General features: G+C 42.7%; 1 protein-coding gene across 2 annotated transcripts; it reads right to left on the reverse strand.

Moving 5' to 3' along the window:
• Positions 1–1307: 1307 nt before the first annotated feature.
• On the reverse strand, positions 1308–23403 carry dnm3b (dynamin 3b). Of its 2 annotated transcripts, XM_029524607.1 has the most exons (21): positions 20061–23403; positions 18207–18280; positions 17857–18006; positions 16119–16322; positions 14865–14963; positions 14466–14626; positions 13962–14104; positions 13654–13789; positions 12990–13057; positions 12443–12581; positions 12132–12218; positions 11472–11542; positions 11227–11281; positions 10425–10454; positions 9497–9610; positions 5714–5823; positions 4801–4915; positions 4319–4483; positions 3927–4162; positions 3613–3786; positions 1308–3098 (listed from the first exon to the last, which is right to left on the reverse strand). In XM_029524607.1, exons 1-21 carry the CDS (start codon positions 20219–20221, stop codon positions 3056–3058), a joined length of 2535 nt encoding a protein of 844 aa, XP_029380467.1. In that variant the 5' UTR covers positions 20222–23403; the 3' UTR covers positions 1308–3055. The 2 variants fall into 2 exon arrangements, with proteins under 2 accessions (XP_029380467.1, XP_029380466.1); XM_029524606.1 differs by lacking the exon at positions 10425–10454.
• Positions 23404–23431: the final 28 nt, after the last annotated feature.

A 23431-nucleotide genomic window follows, 5' to 3' on the forward strand; every position in this document is an offset into this window, starting at 1 on the left:
GGGAAATGCATTATCATGTTGTCATCGCTAGAGGGAACCATAAACTCATCTGTGCAACATTTGCCAGACCTCAAAATTGATTTGAAACTCACCTTGTGCGGAAAAGGGACGAAGAATCAAAAGACTGGAAGTGGGCACGAATGAGGACGCCAGAGCAGCAAGTCAATCAAACAGAAAACGTCTCAGGTCATATAAGACACAGATGCACAGTTAATCATCTACCATTCCACCTGTCGTTATTCCTTGTCCTTCATACCGTCTCTATGAACATGCTCAGAAATATATGTCAGAATGACATTTTGCCTGATTTGATGTTATTGAAATAACCTGAGAATTCAACTGGACCTCTGCTGCCATCATGTGGCTGGGCGACAGAGAAAGGTGCTTTGACTCCTCAGTAATGGATAAATAATAGAATAAATAATCTCACGCTCATTTTCTAGGGTGATAAATATCTTAATACCTCATTTCATAAGAAAGATGGCACATGCCAAGGGTTTGATCCTCAGTATGACGAATAGACAGACGGGATATGAAACCACTGGCTATTTCAGTGTCACTTCATTTATTGAGCTATTTATATTATAGATTATTTATACAATCAGTAGTTTTCAAGGTTGTAGAATACAAATACAATGAATGCACACCCACGAAGCAGTGCCAATCTATACAGTTGATTATTATGATACTGGGATTGTTGTATAGCTAGTGGCCTTGCTCTGCTCCGTTCCATGGTTATGGTCTGCACCAGAGGCAAGCAGCATTCATTCATTAAGGCTTTGACCCTTGGTAGATATTTATTACATTTATGTTCAGACTAAAATGATTTGAACAATAACAAAAGCATTCACAATGAGACTGTTGTCTGATGGTACAAAGTGTATAGCACTGTTCATAAATCCAGATACCTGAGAAGTACCTGCAGCCAACATCCTGTACTGACATATACCATTATTACTATTATTACTGAATTGATCCTTACACTAAATATAGTAATACAGGTGCGATTAAGTATCAAAATATGACCATAGTTTATCAATTGCTGTATAAATAGAAAAGATGACGATTAGAATTACTTGATTATACATTTACTTTCTATTCATGTATTCATCCTCTTATTTTACTTGAGCAGTGTTGAGTATCCTCAAATTTTACTTGTACTTGTATTTTTATTTGTACAACAGGCCATCACAGAATTTGTGCTCATAGCAATAAAGAAAAACATATCACTTGAGTTAGAGGCTTGAGCAGAGATATATATAGGCCCTCTCAGTGGTTTACCCAATGAAAACTCTGCTGACAAAATATGACATTATGAGGAAGAAATTTATTGAGGAGCGGTACAGAGACACAGAAAATAACAACTGATTTGATTCCCCAGTTTAACATTATGCCCTCTGCTAAACAATATCATCTCACTACAGACTGGAACCATTTTGTTGTTGATCTTAAGCGGATTTTTTCTTTTTTTTTTTTTTTACTTTATGATTCTCCTTCTACATTTAGCTTTGGCAATACAGAATTGTAATTCATGCCGGTAAGGCAGTCTAAATTAGAGAGAAGAGAGCATTTAGTGAAGAGAGACATAGATTAACAATTAAAGCGCTAGGATCCATGATGAGGTCTTTATAGTCCACAGGTACAGTATCTCCTTATCATTACCTATATACATCAGAACACAGTTTGGGGCCACATACACATTAACAAACCAACAGAGAAGCACTTGAACATTGACAATACCACCTTATGATCTGATGCATATGCTGACTGGCTGCCTGGTTTTTATGGTGTGAAGAGCAGGGGAAAGGTGAGAAGTTGAGAAAAGAGAGACAGTGGTAGTGTGTGATGTGCATGACGTTTCATGTTTCAAACCTGAGAAAAAGGCTAAATGGAAACGTGTAAAAGTATGTACTTTGCTTGTTTGTGGAGGAACTTGTGTTTTGCCACATTAAGTCACAACTGTTATAAATATATACACACACACACAGCTATGTATATATTTCCATTTTTTTTCCCCAAGGCAAGTTCCATCTTAGCAGTCAGCATCTGGATCAGAGCTTAAGGCTGCAAGGGTCACAAATTGACCATTGATACAGCACAGGTGGACACCTATAACAAGGTTAAATGCATTATTGATGCTGTTTCCATATAGAGAATACTGAAGGTGCTCCTCAGCCTTGCTATGTGTGTACGGCTGCTACTACAACACAGGAACAACTCACAAAAGTCCAACGTTAAATTTACCCAGGAGGGTTTTATGATTCATCATTAACAGCTTTGACCATGAAAACAAATACAACTGAAACGCCAACAAACGTGCAGACAGACAGCACATGCACACAAGTCCTCATACACTCATACACACATACACAAAGTTATTTGCACACAAACACACACACATTCTAAGATACAACTTCTGTTCCTAGGGAGAACATTAAGCTGATAATTAACACTTACTGTAGGGGGGCATTATACAATAAATTAATACAATACTAAATCAAACTTAGCCTACATATAGGCAAATTATTCCCTCCCCCATATATATACACACACGCACGCACACACAGACACACACACACACACACACGCGCACACACACACGCACACACACACACACACACACACACACACTCCCATGCAATAAAAGCAGCTCATGTGCCATGCTGCATTTTGGAATGAGTAGGGCAGTACGACTGCTGAGCGTATTTTCATGTAGAAGCAGCAAGTGGGGATGGTGGTTGACTTTATGAGGGATTTGTGGGTGTGGTCAGGAGGGGGGGGGTCCCAGGGACTGATACTGGGTAGTGGATCCGCTAAGCAAACCTGGACCACAGGCGAGCAACAAGCGCACATACACATACACCACAAGACAAGTACCATACAGTACATAGATATATGGACATCGTCACCTGGCAGGAAATTGAGGGTCAAGGGGTTCAAAGACTTTAGTATCTGCGCTAAGGAGAGACCAGGACAGCAGAGGCATGGCTAAAAGAGGAGGGATGAGGTGCATGAGGGAGAAGGATCTGGGTATGAGGCGCTCCGCTTTGGATGATTATGGTGGGGCTTGTCGTGTAGGAGATGGAGGGGGCCGACGGCTGAGGAAGAAAATGAATAATTTGACATATGGAAAGTGTCACAGATGAAGGGAAGAGAAGAGAAGAGAAAAAGTTTATCTTAATCTTCAGTGTCCAATAAATGTCAGGTTTACATTGTGGATAGGATACAGAGTGAGATTTTTCCCCTCTTGCTTGGATCAATTTTTAAAAATATTTTATCATAGTTTTATTTATTTATTTATTCATGTTATTTATTTATTTATTTATCATAGTTTGCACTACAAATTTCTTAAGCACAAATGGTAAAAACCTTTTCAATGTCTCACTCTCAGCAGTCAAAATAAACTTTAAATCTGAGTAGTGCACCGATTTTTAAAGAAATACTTTCAATTTGTGGTAAACACCCCTATTTACATTGTTTCATAAGAGAAGCCAAACTAGCTGTTTCCTCAGTTTCTAGTTTCAGTCCTAAATATGCTAACTTTCTTTTAGCTTAGGTTTCCACAACGATGCCTGTTTGTGTCTACCGTCTGGGTGGCAGGGCTGTATTTACCTGGGGATGCTGGGAGGGGCCCTGTTCGGGCGGCTGGGAGCTTGAGGGCTGTCAGCAGTGTTGTTGAAGGGCCCCAAGGGTCCTGGGCGATTTGGTGGTGGTGGGGCCCCTCGGGGAGCTGGGCGCTGGCCTGAAGACATCCTCCTGGGAGCAGTGGGACTAGGGGGAGGGGACCTGGAGAGGAGAGAGGTGATACAGTGCTGAATAATGTTCATGGAAGGAAAAACACATGATAAAAATAGAAAGCTGCGTTGTGATAGTGATACCAGGATTTGTTTTTTATTAAGTGTATAAACATTTTAATTCCACTTTACCTGCGACCACCACTAGTACCCCCCACCCAAGATGTGTCAACTGGTGGAGGCAGGGGAACCGTGATGGTGGAAGTGGAAATATCCCCGATGATGGCCAGGGCCTCCTTCAGAGCCTGGTGTGTCCTCAGCACCTCATCCCTTCTCTGGGCCTGCTCCTGGGATTCATCCATCAGGGCATTTTGGTCACCAGCAGAGTATAACTGAGCCAATAGCTCTGCATTGATGAAGTCCTTCACCTAGTGGTACAGGGAGGAAGTGCAGAATGACAAATTGTCAGATATCAGATGATAATATTTATGTAGTAGTTGTATTGCTACTTGAATACAACAACAAGCAAAGCAAATCTGTCTTCACGGCCCATAGAAATGAACATTTCAGTGATCTTTTCTTACATTATTGATCATAAGATGCATGATGGCCTTGGGCATGAGGTCCCGGATGCATTTGTTGACAATAGCCATGTAGGAGTCCACCAAGTTACGAATAGTTTCCACTTTACGCTCCAGTTGAGGGTCCATGGAGAAGTTATCTGAGGCAGAGGTGGTCTCACTCTCAACCTGCAGAGGGAGAAATTAGAAATACACGTTTAGGTTTTTTGTTGGTTTTGTATGAAAATTACATTTGACAGAAAGCAAAGGAAAGAAAATATTATTCATCCATGTTTGCTTGGTAAAATATGTGGAACTCCACTTTGTGCAAAGCTCATGGGAGGGGAAGTTAAAATGTTGCCTTCCACAGGTCTGAGTTTAAGAAAAAAAAAAAAACATGACAAAAAAATTAAATATGAAATCAAGTTAGGATCTCACAAAGCCGGAGAACTGCCAATGAGATACTAAGTGAAAAAATTGGATGGAGGACAAAAGGGACTCCTAACCGTGGTGGTCTTCTCAGGATAGACTCCAGCACGAAGGAGAGAAGATTTCCAGCTGTCCACATCATCTTGAGAATCACAGGCCAACTCCAGAGTGCGATTGTCCTTGTACACATTCCTTAAGACCACAAGACAGGACAGGATGGCACAAATTAGTCGACTATATAACTTGATCCATTCAAAAATGTGACTGAACGGTGCATAGAGACAAAATACCAGTGAAGAAGCATAATTTTAATCAAATAAATAAGAAAATGTCTATTTTATCTATTTGTTCAATGAGAAATTATGAATTCTGAATTCTCTAAGAAAAGTGTCCAACAAAAGAGTTCAACTCAGACATCTGGAAGTATTGACAGTCTGTTAGGTTATGTGCCTCCTTCCATGTCAGATATTTTGTTATTTAACCCCTTTTTTAAACCCAGGAGTCCTTAATAGCATGAAGGAACTGAGTTGCCATAAAACCTTTTACAGGGCATCCTGTAGCAATTACTAAAGTTCAGACAAGATCCTAAACATTTTAGACAGATTCATCATTTCATGGCAGTTAGCTCTTTGTTTTCCCCATTATTATCATCAACCCATTATTACAACAAGACGCTGGGGTGACTCAGGTTGTTCAATAATTTCTCTCACTGTTTTCCACTGATGAAATAACTAACTTTACAAACTAAGCTGTAGATCTGCTTGACATGCTTCCAGTTTGCTCTGGCCAACATCCATTGCATAGCTCATGCACGCATACATACTGTACATAACGCATAATCCAAAACACATTTCTGCCACTGCAAAGGCACACAGGCCTTGAACTCTCTAACTCCTGCAAAGGTTTTGCTTTATTTGCAGTCACTGGTTTCAAATTCAACTACTGAAAAAGGTTCATGAAAATTAGATATTTTAGAGCTTTTATACTGACCTTAATTCTGTGTTGAAAATGCTGAATATGTGCTTGCTGGACATGAAACTCTTCTCCACATCACGGACTTTCAGGTTGTCCAGGGGGAGCATGTATTTCTTCTCTTTCTCCTGTGAATGAGGAAAGCAGAAGGTGGGGATGATGAACCTTAATATAAATTACACAGTTCTGTCCATATTTTCTTTTTGTCATTTGGAACAGCAACGACAGTAGTGTGTGATATCAGCAAGAGAAAGGTGAAATCAGGTTTTAAAATAGGGGAGAGGGGGCTAAGCAAAAAGCGTGAGGGGGTGACAGGAGAGAGGAGGAATGGGGGAGAAATGAGAGTGGGAGGTGGGGTGAGGGGAGTGTGGGTGGATAAGGGGGAAGCAGAAACAGAGAAAGAAAAAGAGAGAAGCACATGTGGAAGTCATTACAGAGTGGGTCAAGACACAAGTCGCTCTTCACGGTGCGTTTTGCTGCAGAGAGCTGGAAGCTACAGGCCAAGGAAACTGTCTGTTGTAAAGACAGAGAAAATACAGATACATGAAAGCAGTGGAGGTTTTGATAATGCACGGCTCAAATGCAAATTGGATGGTCTTAAATATAGACGCTGGCAGATTCAGAGAGAGCCTGTGACGGATGCTTTGGTTCAAGAAAGTCTGCTCTTGATTTTGCCCTCCATCCTAGCTTCCATCTTTCTTAACTCTCTCTGTCTTTTTTCTTTTATCCCTCCCCCTTATATTTTTTCAATATTTTTTCTTTCCATTCCAGAGGGGCCCACTTCCTGCCTGATTTTTTTGAAGACGGGGGGAGAGAGAGCGAGAGAGGGAGATTAAATGACAGCCTGGCGTTAAAACTCAACATCTGGTAGTGCTTAGCAGCACACAGAGAACCAGGGAAGGAGGGAGAAGTTAAAGAGACGGCGGATGAAGGAGGAGGCGAGACTATGAGGCAGAAACACAGAAGTGGATTTGCAGAAGATTTGCAGAAGAATGCCCGAAGCCTGGTCTGACGGTCTGAAAAGCGGTGGTAGATGGTTGCAGGTAAGAATGAAAGGAGATGAGGAGAGGAAAAGACGACACGACAAGCAAATTCTGCCGAGCCTTCAGTGTTGTATTCCCCAAGGGGTCACTCCAACCCATATATGGTCACACAGGTCTCCTCCCTCTTCCTCTCTCTTCCTCCACTTTCCTCACTCACTCACTCCCCCCCTCCGTCTCTATCTTTCCCTCTTTTTTGTAATATCCCCTCCCTGAACGTGCAGCCAGTCTGTCCCAGTCGTCTGAGCGAATATGCCACGTCAAGGCTGGATACTCTTCATGGCCGGCATGACCAAAATGGACCGTGAGGGGACCCAGAGCTCAAACATCTACCAAAACAAATAAACAAACCGTGAGAAGAGGGGAAAGCAGAAAACACGGATGAGGCGATTCGTAATTTCGAGGGGTTTTCGATAGACGGGATCCTTGCTGCCAAAATGGAGAGTGGCGAAGGGAGGGCACAGACGACAGAGCCGCAAGCATCTGGAAAGGCAGAATACAGTACACAAGGCCTGACTCTTACCTCCGGCTCCGTCCACCCAGTGTTCAGACTACCTGTTCATTGTCATACTGGTGTACAGTAGTCTGCACATTGGTTAGACTGGGCATGGACCCTCTTCTGTCAGTCTGTCTTTCTGAGTCATTCTCTCTGACTCTGTTGGCATTTCAGGTCCTCAAGATGTTTGTTTTTTTGCATCTGTTGCTTCCACCTCACCCTATGCTATTTATAATCTGTATTTGGTCTGTGTTCATCTGTATTTTGTCCTCCATGCATTCTAATACTCACCACTTCCTTTTCACTCCTTTTTGGAATAAACTTATATCACAAGTTTTCAACACTAACTACAGATTTGACACATTGCTCTGAAAATCAAGTTCTAAAAATCTGAATTTTTGAGGCAGAGTGGTGAAAGAGAACAAAATAGCAAGCTCAGATAATTTATAGCATGAATGAGTAAGTTTGCAGGCTGCTAGCCTGGTGCTCTGATGAAGATGTGGTCCACTGGAAGGGGGAGGAGCGAATGTGGCTGCAAAGCATCAAACACAGGCCAAAAGAACGAAGGGCCAATCAATCAAGTTGAGTTTGAAAATATAGTCAGACACCTCCAGTGAAGTTATTTCAGTGGGTGGCCAACAAGGACTTGGAAGCATTCAAGCAAAGGGTACTAATTTGTACTAGGTCGCTGTGGTGTATAACTGCAAAACGCTGGTAGGAAAAATGTTTTAAAGATGGTGCAAGAAATACTTTAACAAAAACCCCCAAGAAATTCTATCTCTGTACATATGATGTTATGAATTTGATCAGTCAGTTTAATGAGTGATAGTTTATTGAATTAAGCTCTTGTGGTGTTAGTTTCTGATGAAACGTATAAGAAGACAGAGGGGACATGCAACATTTTCACTGTTGCATTAGAGTTCAAAGTAGTCATGAAGTAATATCTGGTTAAGAAGGCTGAAGTCGGACAGAGAAAGGGAGTAGGCGGGGATGGGGGGGGGGGTGTATAGATATTTAATAAAGGGGTTTCTCTCCGTTGAAACACCGAAGGCTGATGTTTGGATTAAAAACTTGTGATTTTCCTGCCAAGAATGCAAGCCGTTCCAAAGTAACTGCCAACCACACCAAGAGAGGGAGGAGGGTGTGTGAATATGTGTATGTGCATCTGCGCGTGTGCACATGCACACATATGCAACTATAGAAAGTTCACAGAGTGTAAAACAGAAATATACACGGCAACTCTATAATTTCCTACATTGCCACACTAACATATCAAATGACAATCTGTAAACCCAATGCTGTGCGGCCCATGTGCTGTCTGAGGGCTGAGTGTGCTTTCATATATTTTGGGTGTCTGCGAGTGAACATTTGGTTGGGACTGGGACTGCTCCAAATTTGCTACGAAGAAGCAAATGCTTAAACTCTCAGTGGAATGAGGTGGGAAGAGAAGAGAGACAAAAAAGAAGGGAAACTCCAGGACAAAGGGAAAGATGAATGGAAAGGACTGACTGACAGAACCGTGGCCAATATCTTCACATACGTCATTATACAGCCAAAAATGCTCCATTATGGTGATGATGCTCTATTCAGCAAGGAGTGCAACCTCTCTTAGAGATCTAGCCTGACAACTGACTAAACTGGGTCCAATAAACAAACGGCAAAGCAGCAGCAACACCAGCTGGCTAAAGGAGCTGCAGTGTGTCTGCCTATCTACACTTGCTGTGCAGAATATCCTCCAACCTGTACAGCAGGCACAGACAGGCAGACAGACATCAGCCCGCCTATACAGTCAACAGCTTTGACCAAATGCTGAATCCTGTCAGTTCAGACAAACGGTGTGCTTTTTTTTTTTGTGTGTCTCTGTATTACGAGTGACAATGGGAAAAAAATATAGTTCTGAATAAATTTTAAAAAGAAACATCAACGTGATCTGTGTCTTTTTTTTTTTTTTTCACCGCTCTTGCCTTTAAAGTGAGTTGAAGGCATCTCAAATTTGTGAAATCACAAAAAAGAAACAGATCAGAAAAAGAAAGGGGAGAACACAGCATGCCTTGAGGAAAACGAATTAGCTCTTTAGCTGCAAAATACTGCTGCCAAAGTTTGTCTGCCACCAGAAAACCAAAACAACCCTGAAAGGTGCTAAAAGGGATCCAGCTAAGTTGGGCCTGTTGAGTTATAACTAAAAGAACACCCATGTTACCTTACACGTGATCATTTGATCTGTTGCTCATCTGAAACCGCTGGACATAGCTACTTTATACTCACCTCATCATCCTTGAACCAGGAGAGGCTCTCAGCTGTCAGCACAAACCAGTACTCCTTAGCTCCTCCCTTCATGATGCTGATGTTGTTGATGGTCAGCCAGCCTTTGCGAATGACCTAAGGGCAGGGGAGGGTTAGAAAGTCAGAAATAGCTGTGATGCCAAAAAAAAACAAATAAACAGACAAACAAACAAACAAACAAAAAAAACTACACCCCAGAAAAGAAGACAGGATGACAGTGGCCCTTTACTCATAAAGATAAAAAAACAACTCACCCGCTTCTCAAACAACAAATCTGTGAAACACATTGTGGCTAACACTGGCCCAAAGTAATCTATGCAAATCATCAATGCATGGATTGCAATGAAATGTGTGTGAAGGTCAGGTTAGGCATGTCATTGTGTGTTTGTGACTCACTAAGAGCATTATATGTGACTGTGTCAGTGCACTCAAGGAACTGTGTTCACAATTTTCACAAGCAGAGACCCGTGTTAGCTTGTTAAGTGACCATTGTGTTAAGTGCTTCAAGCACACAATACAGCCTGTGTGTGTCTCCTGGGTTAGGTGTATTAACCCTACAAGACCTAAATAAACAGGCCAGTGGGCACAGTGCCAGGTGATTATTAGGTTAGATTACCGTCAGGCCTACAGCGCCTAAGACTCACTAAGGAGGTTACCCAAATCATTACAAAGCCTTTCTGTCATAGGTACAAATGAGGGAACTGTTTTTTTGTGCCTGGATCCATGACAGGATTTTAAAAGAATGAGTTGTTCTCACTCTTTTTTCTCAGTGTTAGAGACAATAAGATATTTTGGCTTCAAAACCAAGAAAATTTTTCATTTTTGTCTAGTTGGCAACCCCTTGTAGTCTGCAGGCCTTGGTGGGTGGATGGGGTGTTAGAGAGTAAATGGTTAGACAGTAAAGTCTTACAATCAGGCCTGATGCTGGAGGAGAGGAGGCCTGCAACAGGAAGGAATGTGGGGGTTTTAAACACCCTGAGATACTAAAAAGATGGTAACTCTTCTAATGCAACTTTTCCTAAAGAAAGTGTCTCTGCCCAGCAGTAGCCCACACAGCCAATTTGCTAGTCTTGGCCTGTCAGAGTGGAAAGCGAGAAAAAGACAGATTCTTTATGCAGTGGTGCCGGAGAGCACCACACAATGGGCATATGTGTTACTGCAGGCACAAATGACATTGCAAACCATAACCCACGATGAGTAATACTCACCAACAGACACCCATAAGAGGGCAGCTGAGAATCTCACTAAGGGATGGGGATGAAATGCAAAGTGGCACCTTGATGACACAGGAGGGGTTCAAACAAAGGGAAATGTCTCAACAACAACACCAGTGATGATGGTTGCATAAAGTGATAAAACCCAAAGTGATTCCTTTAAGGAGATAAAATCATCAAGCCGAAAAGGAAAAAAAAAAAAAGAAGCAAACAAAACACTGTACGCAACTGGTGCCCCACTAAACATAATACAGCATGCGCGACTACAATGCAAATTAACAGTAGTTAAATCTGAAACAAAACATAAGGCTAAAATGTAAAGCATAACATTTGTGCAATATGAAGGATAAATTCAAATGAAAGAGTGTCTCGGTTCTCTTTCATCCCAGCAGCTCTCTTTATGTATTCTCCCTGCAGTCACTGTGTGGATGTGTGCTACTGCCTTGACCTTGCTCTCTGCGATTTGTGCTTGACACAGAGGACATGACGAACACTCACCTGGTTTCCTGCCGAACTCTGGTTCTTATTCGCCTGACTGCTCCTCTGCTGTGCACTGCGGTGAGGAAGCATCAGAAGACAGACAGCAGAACGGATGACACATGGTGGACGCAGAAAAAGCAACATGGCAGCCAGGGCTACCTAGGTGGAATGAATATTTGGTACCCTGGCATCTACACATTTCTGTTCAATTGCCATACGTTTAGTAGTAAATTAGCTATTGTTGCCATTAGATGAGTCTTTACTTAGCAAAGCCAATGAAGTCCTCGTGGTTAGTGTTGATGTAAGACAGCTGGATATCAATCATAAGCAGAACCTGAAAAAAACAAGACAACAACAAACAACTCATGATGTGAGAGTAACTCAGTAGCTACATAATAGGAATAGTTTGACATTATAAAAGATATACGTTTTCACTTTTTGTCTCCATCTGCTAGCAATAGCTTCATATTTCACAATAAGATATCAAATCTTTTCATCCAACTCTGTCCAAGAAGCTGATTTCCCAAGATATCAAATTATTTTTCAAAAGCCACCAGAGGTGTCAGGTCAGACATGTTCTCAGGGCACGACTAGGCTGGCCGATTAGCATGCTAACTTCAGTGGAAGAAAACACATGAGAGTGAGCATTTTTGTCCTGCAATGAAGAAAGATCTTGATGGGTAAAGGAATGAATTTTGATGCTAAACTCAGCGTTTCCTCTTCACTGGTAAGTGACCTGCTGTTATTAACAATGTTGACAAAAGCAAAATTTTCCAATATATTCTGCTCAGAGAGTCATCATTATCTGTTTTATTCTGGATTATTGACACGTGTTTGTAATTTGGACATTGAGCTATATAAGTATACATGTCAAACACACTACCTTAAATATATGTGAGCATAATTACAAATGAATGAGTTACCTGGTCCTTGGCCCGACTTTCTCTGTCTCGAATATGAGAAGTCACGATTCTCTCAGTTTCCTCACGCAACCGCGGGAAGCATTCCAGCTGAAAACATATCACAACATTTATCACTCAGTTTGCACATTGAATATGGAATCATAAATAATAAAGGCAAACTGTAAACAGTGAATTAACTGGTTCTTTCCCCCTATTATTATCAATTTTTATTGAGGGTGCTAAAGCTGTTGTCATTTGCCCCTGACTGAAATTGTTTATTTCCATCTCCCTCTCATTCAAATTTCTGCTTTCCCATAGATCACATGGTTTACCTTGTTGGAGCACTGGCGCACAGTGTTGATCAGTTCTTGGATGACCATGTCCACACATTTGACGCAGGGCTCCTTCAGCTTAATGATCTGCTTCTTCACAATAGCCTCAAACGCCATGTCAGGGGTGAAAAGACCAGTCCTGAAGAGATAAATGGTAGAACAATGGTGAAAAGTTTTGGTTCCAATTGTTTGACATTAATAAAAGACAGACAGGTTTTATTTTTGTGACAAAATGGAGGAAATTTTTGGAGGGAATGTAGGCTAAAATATGACGTTTCCTTAAAGGTTTTTGGTTGTAGTGGCTAACCACTGATGCAGCACAAAAAAAAAAAAAGAAAGAAAGCAACAGCTGTTGGCTGTTGAGTGTTTATTTTGTTTTTCTGAATGGTGTTAGCAGGCAGAAAATAGTGTGGTCATCACCATTAAGTCAAACACTTGGTGGAAAAATGTTTAACATTGTAGACAGGAACTATCTTTGACAAAAAAACAATGGAACAACAACAAGAGAGGGAGAGGTGAATAAGAAAATGACATATTTAACACCTACCTGATACCGTGGATGTTCTTGATGGCATAACTGATCTCACGACGCATTTCTTTCTCATCACACTCCATCTGAGGGGAGGAGAGAGAGAGGATTTTCATTGGTGGATAAACAAGGTCTGGTATATGTAAAAGATGAGAGACAGTGTGGTGGCGGCCCAATGAAGAAAAAGAGAAAAATAACAGCATGAGAAGGAGGAGGGGGGAGAAATTTGTTTGAAAAAAAAATTTATTGGTACTATGGCATTGAACGGGAATTGATAGTATCAAAGCAATTCATGGATTCGTGGAATCAGGACAAAAACTGAAAAGCAAATTTGTTAAATCCGTGCAGTTGTCTCTGTGTCAGTATTTTATTTTATTTAATTAATCAGACAACAGCAGCTGCCACTGAGGTCATGGATCTGTGTATTTTATTGGGGTGCTCTGGCAACCTGGGAGAGGGTTAAATTGGACTTTCAAAAGCAGACAGGTTTCATGGGACAGCTTCAAGTAAACGTATCTTCAATTTAAGAAATTATAGAAATGATTATCAGCTGCATTAATGGAACATGAAACAAAATCTATGGACAGAAAAATATGCGTAGCCTGCTTGACTCTGGTTCAATATGCATTTTTTTTTCTTTCAATTTTTGGACTGCCATCATCATATATGTAATATAAATCACCTTGACCAGTTCAAATGGGAAACGCTCGTGGAAGATACGATTGATTTTCGCCCCACCAGACAGCTCCACTGTGTCCACTTGGTCTCCTGAACCCTCAATCCTCTTCTCAAAATCCACAGAGAACTGCTGCACCATCCTGAAACACAACAACACCAAAAACAATTACATAAAACTAACAAACCAAAAAACCTTTCACATCAAAAAAAAAAAAAACTAAATAGCTGATAAGTGAAGGAGGAGAGAAAGAAATTTTATGTTTTTTTGAAACTGAATCTGGTGCTCTTGCTGTGAGAAACTGAGGTACTGACTGCAACAGCTGCTTGGTTTTACGAGATGGGTCATCAGGTCGGTATCCCCGGTATTCCTCTGCCTCCTTATCCAGAGCCAACAGCTGGGACTGCAGCTTGGAGCGGAAAGTTGGCAGGGTGTCCCGGATGTGGTTGGTCAGTTGCTATGGAGACACGGAGCCAGCAAAATGAAACATATTATCATCACACAAAGCCATCAATTAATAGATTATGTTACTGGGATTTTAGCTGCACAGACAGTTTAAGAGTCAAGAGTGTACATTTCACTGTAATCTCCGCGGAAGCATCATTCATGCAAATGCAATGCAGAGAAAATGTGGAGTGAAATTCTGAATTATTATGAGCTGAACTAGAAAGAACAAGTGTATTTGCCACCTACTGGCAGCCTTGTATCACCCACACTCATGTGTGGCACAATGGAAGTGCAAAGGAAAAGTAGGCCACTCTCTTATAAATGATGTAAAGGGCTCTATGGGGCAGCGCTGGGAACAAAACTATGTTTACCTGGTTGAGTACTTTCTGCAAGCGTGGGGTGCCCATTTTTTCGGCCATGTGCCTGTACGATGGGTGAGACAAGAAGAACTTCCTCTCAGCCTCCAGAGCTGCCTTGATGTCTTTCTTCCCATCAATGTCCTTCTGACTACGATTCACCACGCCAATGTAGCCTGCAGATCAGTAAACAAGGCACACATTGAGAGAAATAACCAATGACAAAGACAAACCAAGAGTGGAGGGGAAGGAGACAAAAAGAAGGACAGACATATTGGATACAGAGAGAGAGAATTTATGAGTAAGGGTTGGAGAAGAAAAACAAACTACAACAGCCAGAGAGGATGTTGCTGGCATAGTTCACTATCTAACACACACACACACACACACACACACACACACACACACACACACCTCTTCGCAGTGGCAGCAGCTTGTTTTCCAGTACATCTCGGGCATCTGTACCCTCATCCATCAAATCCAGCTTGGTGATGACTCCAATAGTTCTCAGTCCTAGAACACAGGTCAAAAGGTCAAAAGATGAGAGAGCACACAGGAGTAAAAATGCCTTTTGGAAGAATGAAGGTGCTTTACTTTAATTTTTACTGCCTATTAATCTCTTTTTTTTTTTTTTTTTGAAGCAGAACACTTCAAGTGCTAGTTATTCTTCATTCACGTTCGCATTCCTTCATCCCTACTCTGGTCTTTCTTTTTTCTATCTTACTTATCTTTGCTTTCATGAAGCCACTGATGACACTCCACATACCAGTATGATTATAGTTTTACAGCAGTCCCAGAAACCAACAAGTGGTTGCAAAATGAAATATGGCATACAGTGTGGTGCTACATCTTTACTGTCTCTATGGGACTGTTAAAACTTGAATCAACACACTTATTTAGATTCAAACCAATTACTACACATTGCAGTTAGGAATCTCAGGGCTCTTGTGTGTCTGGTTCCCTTTCCAGCTTTGTATTCACCTCTTTCTTTCTTTTTATCCTGTCTGTCTTATTTTTTATGCCAAATCAATTTCCATTCTCCCACTCCACCTTTTCTAAGCATCTTTAAGTGATGGCATTCTTTTGCTTCCTGCTCTCTCCTGAAATCCTCCACCTCACTCTCTTTGTCTGAAATAATTCATCCGTCCCACAAGGTTACTTTGTCGAAGTCCCATTCCCCTTCCTCTTCCTTGCTCATTCATTCTCCTCACCCGTGTCCTCCTCTCCCATGTAGAGCTCAAAGTCTTGACCATTAAATTAAGGGAATCTCTTTCACTTCCCGAATGCAATCTCATTTCATTCTCTTCAGCCTCACCCTCTGTGTCTCTTTCCTTCTTCCTATCTTTACTTTCCTACTTTATCTTTTGATTTGTACAGTTTTCATCCATGATTTTTCCCTTCTCAGGCACTTTCATGCAATATCGATGTGACGCTTGATTAATATCCCTTTGGGGAAATGCTGTTTCCACATTCAGAGAGGTCACCGTGCAAGGTCAGACACTAAGCACCATCCCTGGAGCTGATAGAGATTCTGTGTCTTGTTGAGGACAACCTAATAACCACAAGGCCATTCTCTTGCTTTACTTACTTTGATTCATCTTTCTCCATCCCTTCTACTGGACCCATTACCTCCAATATCCCTCCCTTACCCCAACACCCTTTCCTTACCCTGGGGATCTACATCTTTTGCCAATTTCAGGGCATCAGAGTTGGCCAGGTCAGTGTTGGCTGGAGTGACGGCCAGGATCAAGCAGCTCTCTCTGGTGATGAACTGCATGATCATGTCCCTGATCTGCTGCTCGATGTCAGCAGGCTGATCTCCAACTGGCACTTTAGTGATCCCCGGTAGATCGATGAGAGTGAGGTTCAGCACTGCGCAATCAGAGGAATGCATTATAATAGCTGGCATTAGTTATAATATTAACATATATATTTACATAGAAATACCAAAATGCTGTCTAAACTTCAAATGTGAATATTACAATGATGGAGACAGGATTGGGTTGGATCAGATATTATTATTGCCTGTGTGTGAAGATCTCCGTACATTTCCAGTAACTAGCTTAGTAGCAATGTTTTTTAGCCGTTTTAGTAGCTGAGAAATCTTTTTAAGTCTAGATATTGCTCTGATAAACTATATTTGGTCATATAAGATAGCGATATTGGCATTGTCCACCATGTTCAATGTTAGCCTCCTCTTCTACTTTTAACCTAAACATGGTCTCGTGTTGGTTTAGGTGACCGTTGTTCAGTTGTCCTTTTCAGATCGGAAGACACAGTTGCAATCAGAAAGTGACAATATAGACTGCTAACCTCAGACGAGGACAAGCCACGACAAGATTTAACATTGATGTGGCTCTCCACTGTCAGAGACAACTCTTGGCAGGTAAGGGAACTGAGTTTGCTGATAAAACAAAGTTCTTTTTGGCAGGTAAGTAAACTTTTGTGATGCTAGCACTGACTATTAGAAAACACAAAATTTACACAGATTTAGACAGATAAGTACGCAAATAAGTAATCCATTAGTAAGCCTATTTTGCCTGTTAGTTCCATTATATCACCTATACAACAGGCACGCATGGAGCTTGGGTACTTACATATATATGTGTGTGTGTGTTTTCCTCCTCTTTTACTCGGATAAATGGTCACGTAACTTCAACAGTCAGCCAAACTGGCCCCAGTAATTGTTTCTCGAATCAGTAGGGAAGTACAGAACCTCACTTAATTATGCATGCTGTATTTATAGGACAGTACATAATCTGCTTTGTGATGAATTCCCCCCCAGAAATTTAATCTGATGTGGGAAACACCAATTACTCCAGTGGCAAATCAGGAAGCAACTTTAATTTTCCTTGTTTTTTTGTTTTGTTTTGGTTTTTTTTTCCCCTTAAAGCACTATTCTCAAAATGTAGATACAACGATCTTGGATGTTTACTGTACATACAATGAGTTTTAAACTAAAAAGTCTTTTTAACCAAGCCATTTGCATCACCAACTATAATCCGATTAGAACAAGGTGAAAATGGAAGGGAGCTGAAATAGTCCATGATTTAGAATTCCCCTCATTTCAAGGTTCTGGCTGGTCAAAGGACGAGCTTCGTTTCAAAGAAAGCCACTCAGTATAGAATGAGTGCTTAAGTCAACCATGTTATCACAGAACTCTTAAAAGAGCTTCTCTTTTTAATTCAGCAAAAATACAGTAATTACTTTATTTATAATTACTTTGCTACCAAAGCCATATTCTTTGTTTTTAATTAATATTTTTACAAGGACAGTCTGCCAGACATTCATACAGAGCTAAAGTGTGCTGACTCATTGCCTGTCACTACTTTGATTCAGAAGTGTTACTGCATGGTGTTACTTGACAGTAAAAAAAAAAAAAGAAGCTGAATTAAGGCTTTCGCACCGTGAGGGGAGTAAACCCGCAGGTTGATGGGTATGGGAGATATGCCCTTGTTGGCCCCTGTGACACGGTCCGTCTCTGCCTCGATCTCCTGGCGAACCTCATCAAACTCTGTGAACTTCTTCCCTTTGCAGTGAAGGAATTCAGCCCATTCTGAGAGGGTGAAAATGTGGAATAACTGAGATTACTGGTGACTGTGTTGTATGTGTCTGAAGAAGACTAATGGTACTGTGAGAAGGAAAAACAGTGGGACAAAAACTGTACGATTTAAAAAGGAATGGGGGTGGTGGGGGGCTGCTTTTGTGTGTGTGTGTTGTAAGTATGCGTGGGTGTGAAAATGCATGCACTCCCACCTGCAGTGGCGCTGATAAGCTGCAGAACCAGGGGCCTGCGTGTGACAATACCAGATCCACGGGGAAGAAAGTCCCTGAGGAAAGACAGCCAATCACAACTCACTATATCAAACCACAGCCAATGTAAACATCTATAAATCTATATGTATACAGTCCAGGCTATGGGTGGCTTAATGATATCTTGGTGAGGTTGTTTATTTTTTCTTTGAACTATTGAAGGGGTATTTTCTTACAATTAACCCCTGTATGATGGCCTGCCAACCACTGTTGAGGCTCCAGGGTCATTCATCTTAGATGCTCAAAGCCAATTCAAATGATTCCAAGCAGAGCGGACCACTTTTCCACACAGAGACTTTGTGTATGTATATGTGGGTGCGTGTGTGTGTGTGTGTCAATTATGTCCACTAGTGGAAATTTGCGAATACGCACACAAGCAGGCCATACACCTGACAGCTATCACTGCTCCTTCCGTTGCTGTTATGCTGTCTGTTCTAAGAAACCTTTTTAATACGTATCGACCGTCACAGTTCCCTAAAGTGTGATGACTTCAACAAAATAAAAAAGGCAAGCCCACTTTCTGTCCATTCAATGTGCTGCAGAGCCTGTGTTGGACAGATGGACCATTACTCAGCATCACGACTCAACGAGAGATGGAACAGGACAAAAGCAATGCGTCCATCTGGAGCCGAGCATGGGCATGTGAGAACTGCACAGGAAATGCACTATTTGGTCTCAGAAGAATGTCGAGCCGATGATATCTACCTGCGTATAGTGTTGTACTTCTAATAGCCACATTGGGCTTAACTCCAAAAACTCTGGAAAACCTCTGGCATCCTAATTTTTCAAATTTCGTACTCCCAGTTTATAACAACAATTTTCTAACATATATTAAAGCAAAACAGGAAAACCGTGATAATACTGCCACTATCATCATTATTGTGTCAGATGTTAGAAAACAACCAGACGCAGCGATGTCCCGCTTAAATGCTTCCTTATTGTTTCAACGAGAGTAGACACTAAACAGTTACATTTTCAGCAAATCCTGAAATTCAGCGGTTTGGACATTTACAGTTAGCCCAGTGAAACAGGGTTAAAAATGCCATGATGAAACTGCAAATGAGTGTCTCTGTATGGCTGTGTAAGAGATTGGCAACCTGTCCAGAGTGCAAGTTGCCTTCACTCAAATGTCAGCTGGGATGTCAGCTGGGATGTCAGGTTGGGTGTTGGGACCCGCACCACCCAACCTGGATAAGCAGTATAGATGGACGAATTATCAAACTGAAATACTCTCACCGAGTATAAAACATGCTTGTGCATCATACCGTATGCAATGTGGTCTTCGTTGCAGAACATGAATAAACTCCTGAATACACTGAGGTCAGCGGACTTCTCCATTTGGCTTGTTTGTATCTTGAAATAAAATTCCACTTCACATGCAGCTGCTCAATAGTTAGTGTTGAATATTAATGTGCATTTTCATGAGATGGTTACATGCAGCTTCGTGTTATTCTCCTAACAGCACATATGGGTGTCTTTGAGAGGATGCTTGGATATTTCTAGGACTGCGAAGGAGTGTGACTGCAGCCGGTGCTGATTGGACTGAAAATCCCCAAGGTGCTGCTGTAACCTCAATACTGATGCCCTCCTCTGTCAGTAGCCACAAGTCAGTGTTGTGTGTTTAAAAATATGCACTGCGCAAAACACAACTGAGTGTCTCTGCTCCGCTCAAGTGACTTAAAGCTGGGGGGGAGATGGTTTGAACTCTGCACAGAGAGATTGGCTCCATAGGCCTGTTACGTCATGCTCAAGGTTAACTGGGGAAGGGATTATCCTATTTCTGGTGGTCAATTTTACCTGCCCACAAAGTTCTCCAGCACGGAGCTCTTCCCTGCGCTCTGGCCACCCACCACAGCAATCTGCGGGAGGTCCAGGTTGCAGGCCTGGCCGATGGAGCTGAAGGCATCCTGCAGCCGGTTGACCAGCGGGATCAGCTCCTCCATGCCACGGTTTCCCATGGTGCCTTTAGACGGCGACACTCGGGATCAGCGAGTAGAAAGAGAGAGAGAAAGATAGACAGAGAGTCAGAGAGAGAGAGAGAGAGAGTGAGAGAGAGAGAGGAGTTAGGGAGGGGAGGGGAAGGGGAGGGGGGGTTGCCGCTGCTATATTAGTCCAGGATACCGCGGTGCTTGTTGATGTAGTGAAGTCATCTAGCCGCGCACTGCCCCGAGCCAAGCCAGGGTCGGACCGACTGTGACAACAGAGGAGAGAGAGAGGCCGAGAGAGGAACAGAGCAGGGAGAGAGAGAGGGGAGGGTGCAAGAACAAGCGATATGAACATACAGGGACGGACAATTGCGCAGTTGCTTACCACCACCACCAACACCATGCCCCCCCACACACACACACACACTATTCAACCCCCATCCCTCTCACACACAAACGCGCACACAGAGGCAGCACGAGGAGCTGCACAAAAGCCTGTGGCAGTTTCAAGGGCATTTGGCTCCGTGCAGCTCCACGGAGCTTCGTCACGTCGAGCAAACTCGTACGCCCAAAGCTCCCCAAAACCAAAGCACGTATTACGCTTAATAAATGCCAGGCAAAGCACGCACTGACTGCGGGCAGATATACGTCGACACACACACACACACACACACACACACACACACACATATACCCAATACGAGCGAGTGCCCAGCGGCCAAATCTCCCCGTGTTAATCCGGGAGTGAGTGTCCGCGCCTCGGTCAGACCTACCCCGCCTCAGGAGTCCCGCGGTGCGTTCAGTGTCCGGGGCTCCGGGTCGCTGTCCGGTGCTGAAACGACGCGCGGTTCAGGGCAGCAAAGAGGAGCGTCGTTTATAAAAGCATCACCTGCTCCGGCGGTGCGTCGGCTCGACCTCCACCTCCGGCAGCTTCGCTGCGTTCGCCCGGGAGCTCGGTTACGTTCGGCTGAATGTCAGCGCGGCCTCATCTCGAACACAAATTCGCCTTTGACAGATTCATCATTTTCCCCCTCTTCTCCGCGCCGCGGTGTAATAGCGAAGCTGCGCCTCGTTCCCCCTTTAGCCAGTACTGACGCGGCGGAGGACCAATGAGATCCGCGGGATCGGAGGCCGAAGCGGAGAAGCGAGGCGCCCCATTGGACGAGCTGGTACAGGTTAGGCCTACCTGAGCCCGCCCCCTGTTTACATCCGTGCCATTTGTGCCGCTGTGAGTCATGCGGCACGGCTGCGCATCGCTGCAACAGAAGAGGTGGATGCGCTCCTTCAGATCCCCGCAGTTGCTGTACATTTCATTCACACACCGTGTAGGACAGGGCGGTCATTTGATGTCGCTCTCTTTGGTGAACGTACTCAAGGACATTTTCTGCTTGAAGCCGCTCCCTTTGTGACATTAAAGGTCCACGGTTGGAAACATAAGGCCCCGGAGGGTGTGCGTTAACTGGACTCTGAAGTGTGATGCTCGGTCCCAGATTGTCACTGCAGGCCCAGCCTGGCGGAGGCGGTCATGCGGAGAGGACGCTGTCATTCTGTCTTATCCTCTTTCATGACCACATCTGTGCCAGATAATAACAAATGTCTCTCCTCCGCTGTCTGAGGCTATCCTGATATGAACTCATTTGCTGCCCGAGGCCCTTCGCTTTGAGATTGAACAGAAATCTGACGGACAATGCGTTGAGGACATAACAGGCTAGGCTCCCCCGCCTACACGAGCCAACGACAGAGAAGCCTTATCGATCTCCTCAGTATTTGCCCTTTTCATTGTGGTCAGGCCTCCAACGTTGAGGTCCGGTTGACTCATCATGTTGCAGGGAGCTCGAGTGTCACTAGGTGGCAATAGAAACAAGACCACTGCTCCTCTGCGTTGGGGAGCAGTTGATCCTTAACACTGAACGCACCTTAAATTTACTTTAATTGAAGCAATATAAATTTTGCTATTTTTTTTTCTTTCTTTACAGTTCCACTGTAACGAAATCAGTTGTTAGGATATAATAAAAAGTCATACCGACATAAAACCATCTGATCAGGATGTGTCAGCAGGGGTATCAAGTAAAGTCAACATCATTCCAACATCCTCTCTCACGCTGTCACTTCCCTCCCCTTCCTGAGGTATCTGGGCCGACGGGACAGTTGGTCTTCAGGTCAGGCTTAAAAATATAGGTGGGTCTGTTTATAGACCAGGAACTAGCAGCCACCTCACCAGTGACATGTGCACCTAAACAGCAGCCACACCTTTAAAATGAGCCGGACGGGGTCCCTGGGTTTCTGTAAGAATCAAACCTATTCACTGGTCAGAGCTGATAGTAAGCTGTTTTCAATAAGATGTTTCTTTGGCCCACTTGTCAAAGCATCAGTCCTTGATATTATAGTTTTGTAGGCATAAAGTATTGATAATACAACATATTTTCAGAATGACGTGGCATTGTAAGGCTTTTAAATTGTACATAACATTATAGATTACTGAGTTTTTTTTATAGTACAGTAATAAAATCCATAGATGGTCCGAGTTCGAGCTATTTCGAATGAACACATCACATTAAGCAGTGCTGCCCTGCCCTGGGTACACCTGTTAGGCAGCCTGTCACTTCATTTTGCCTACTGGCTGATCTACCCCGAGCCAAAAGAACTACAAAAGCATGTCTGAATGTCTCATCAAGTGCTACAGCCCAGATCCACGTTCACACACGTTGCTGTAGTTAGAGAAGCATCTTATGAAGCATCTTGTTGTTTTATTTATCACGTTTGTAGATACCGGAACAAATGTACATTTATATTTTAGCGTTTAGATATATTTTATTTTAGTACTTGTGTTTAAACTTTGCTGATATATTTTATACTTTATACTTTACTACTTCTTTAAGACTTTTGAATATGAGCATATGTAACTGAAGGCAATTTCCCCTCGGGGATCAATGAAGTATTTCTGATTCTGATTCTGATTAAGGAGGACGTACAAGCTTACTTCTGCCATCATACGAAGTGAAGGAAAGCACCAACCGCCAACCACCATCCGCACCTGCACGTTGTGACTTCATACCCCAGATTGCATTGTAAGAGAAAAATAAGATTTGCCCCACGCTGCACAGCATGGCATTAACACAACAAAGAGGTGTGAACAATAGTGATAACGTTATCGTCACTGACTGAAAGCGTCATTTTACACGGACCAAAACAACGTTAAAAAAAAAGCATTGCTCTTTGGACTTACTTTGTAATCGAGGCGTT

The sequence above is a fragment of the Echeneis naucrates genome, chromosome 17 (assembly GCF_900963305.1).
Source record: "Echeneis naucrates chromosome 17, fEcheNa1.1, whole genome shotgun sequence".
In the NCBI taxonomy this organism is placed as follows: domain Eukaryota; kingdom Metazoa; phylum Chordata; class Actinopteri; order Carangiformes; family Echeneidae; genus Echeneis; species Echeneis naucrates.

Coding starts and splice junctions, on each gene's coding strand:
- dnm3b (XM_029524607.1), bottom strand. CDS start 20,221: ATGGGAAACCGTGGCATGGAGGAGCTGATCCCGCTGGTCAACCGGCTG. Junction 9,611..10,424: donor CTCCAGCATCAGGCCTGATT/GTAAGACTTTAC, acceptor CCCTGCCCTTAG/GTCATTCGCAAAGGCTGGCT. Junction 3,787..3,926: donor GGTACTAGTGGTGGTCGCAG/GTAAAGTGGAAT, acceptor TCTCCTCTCCAG/GTCCCCTCCCCCTAGTCCCA.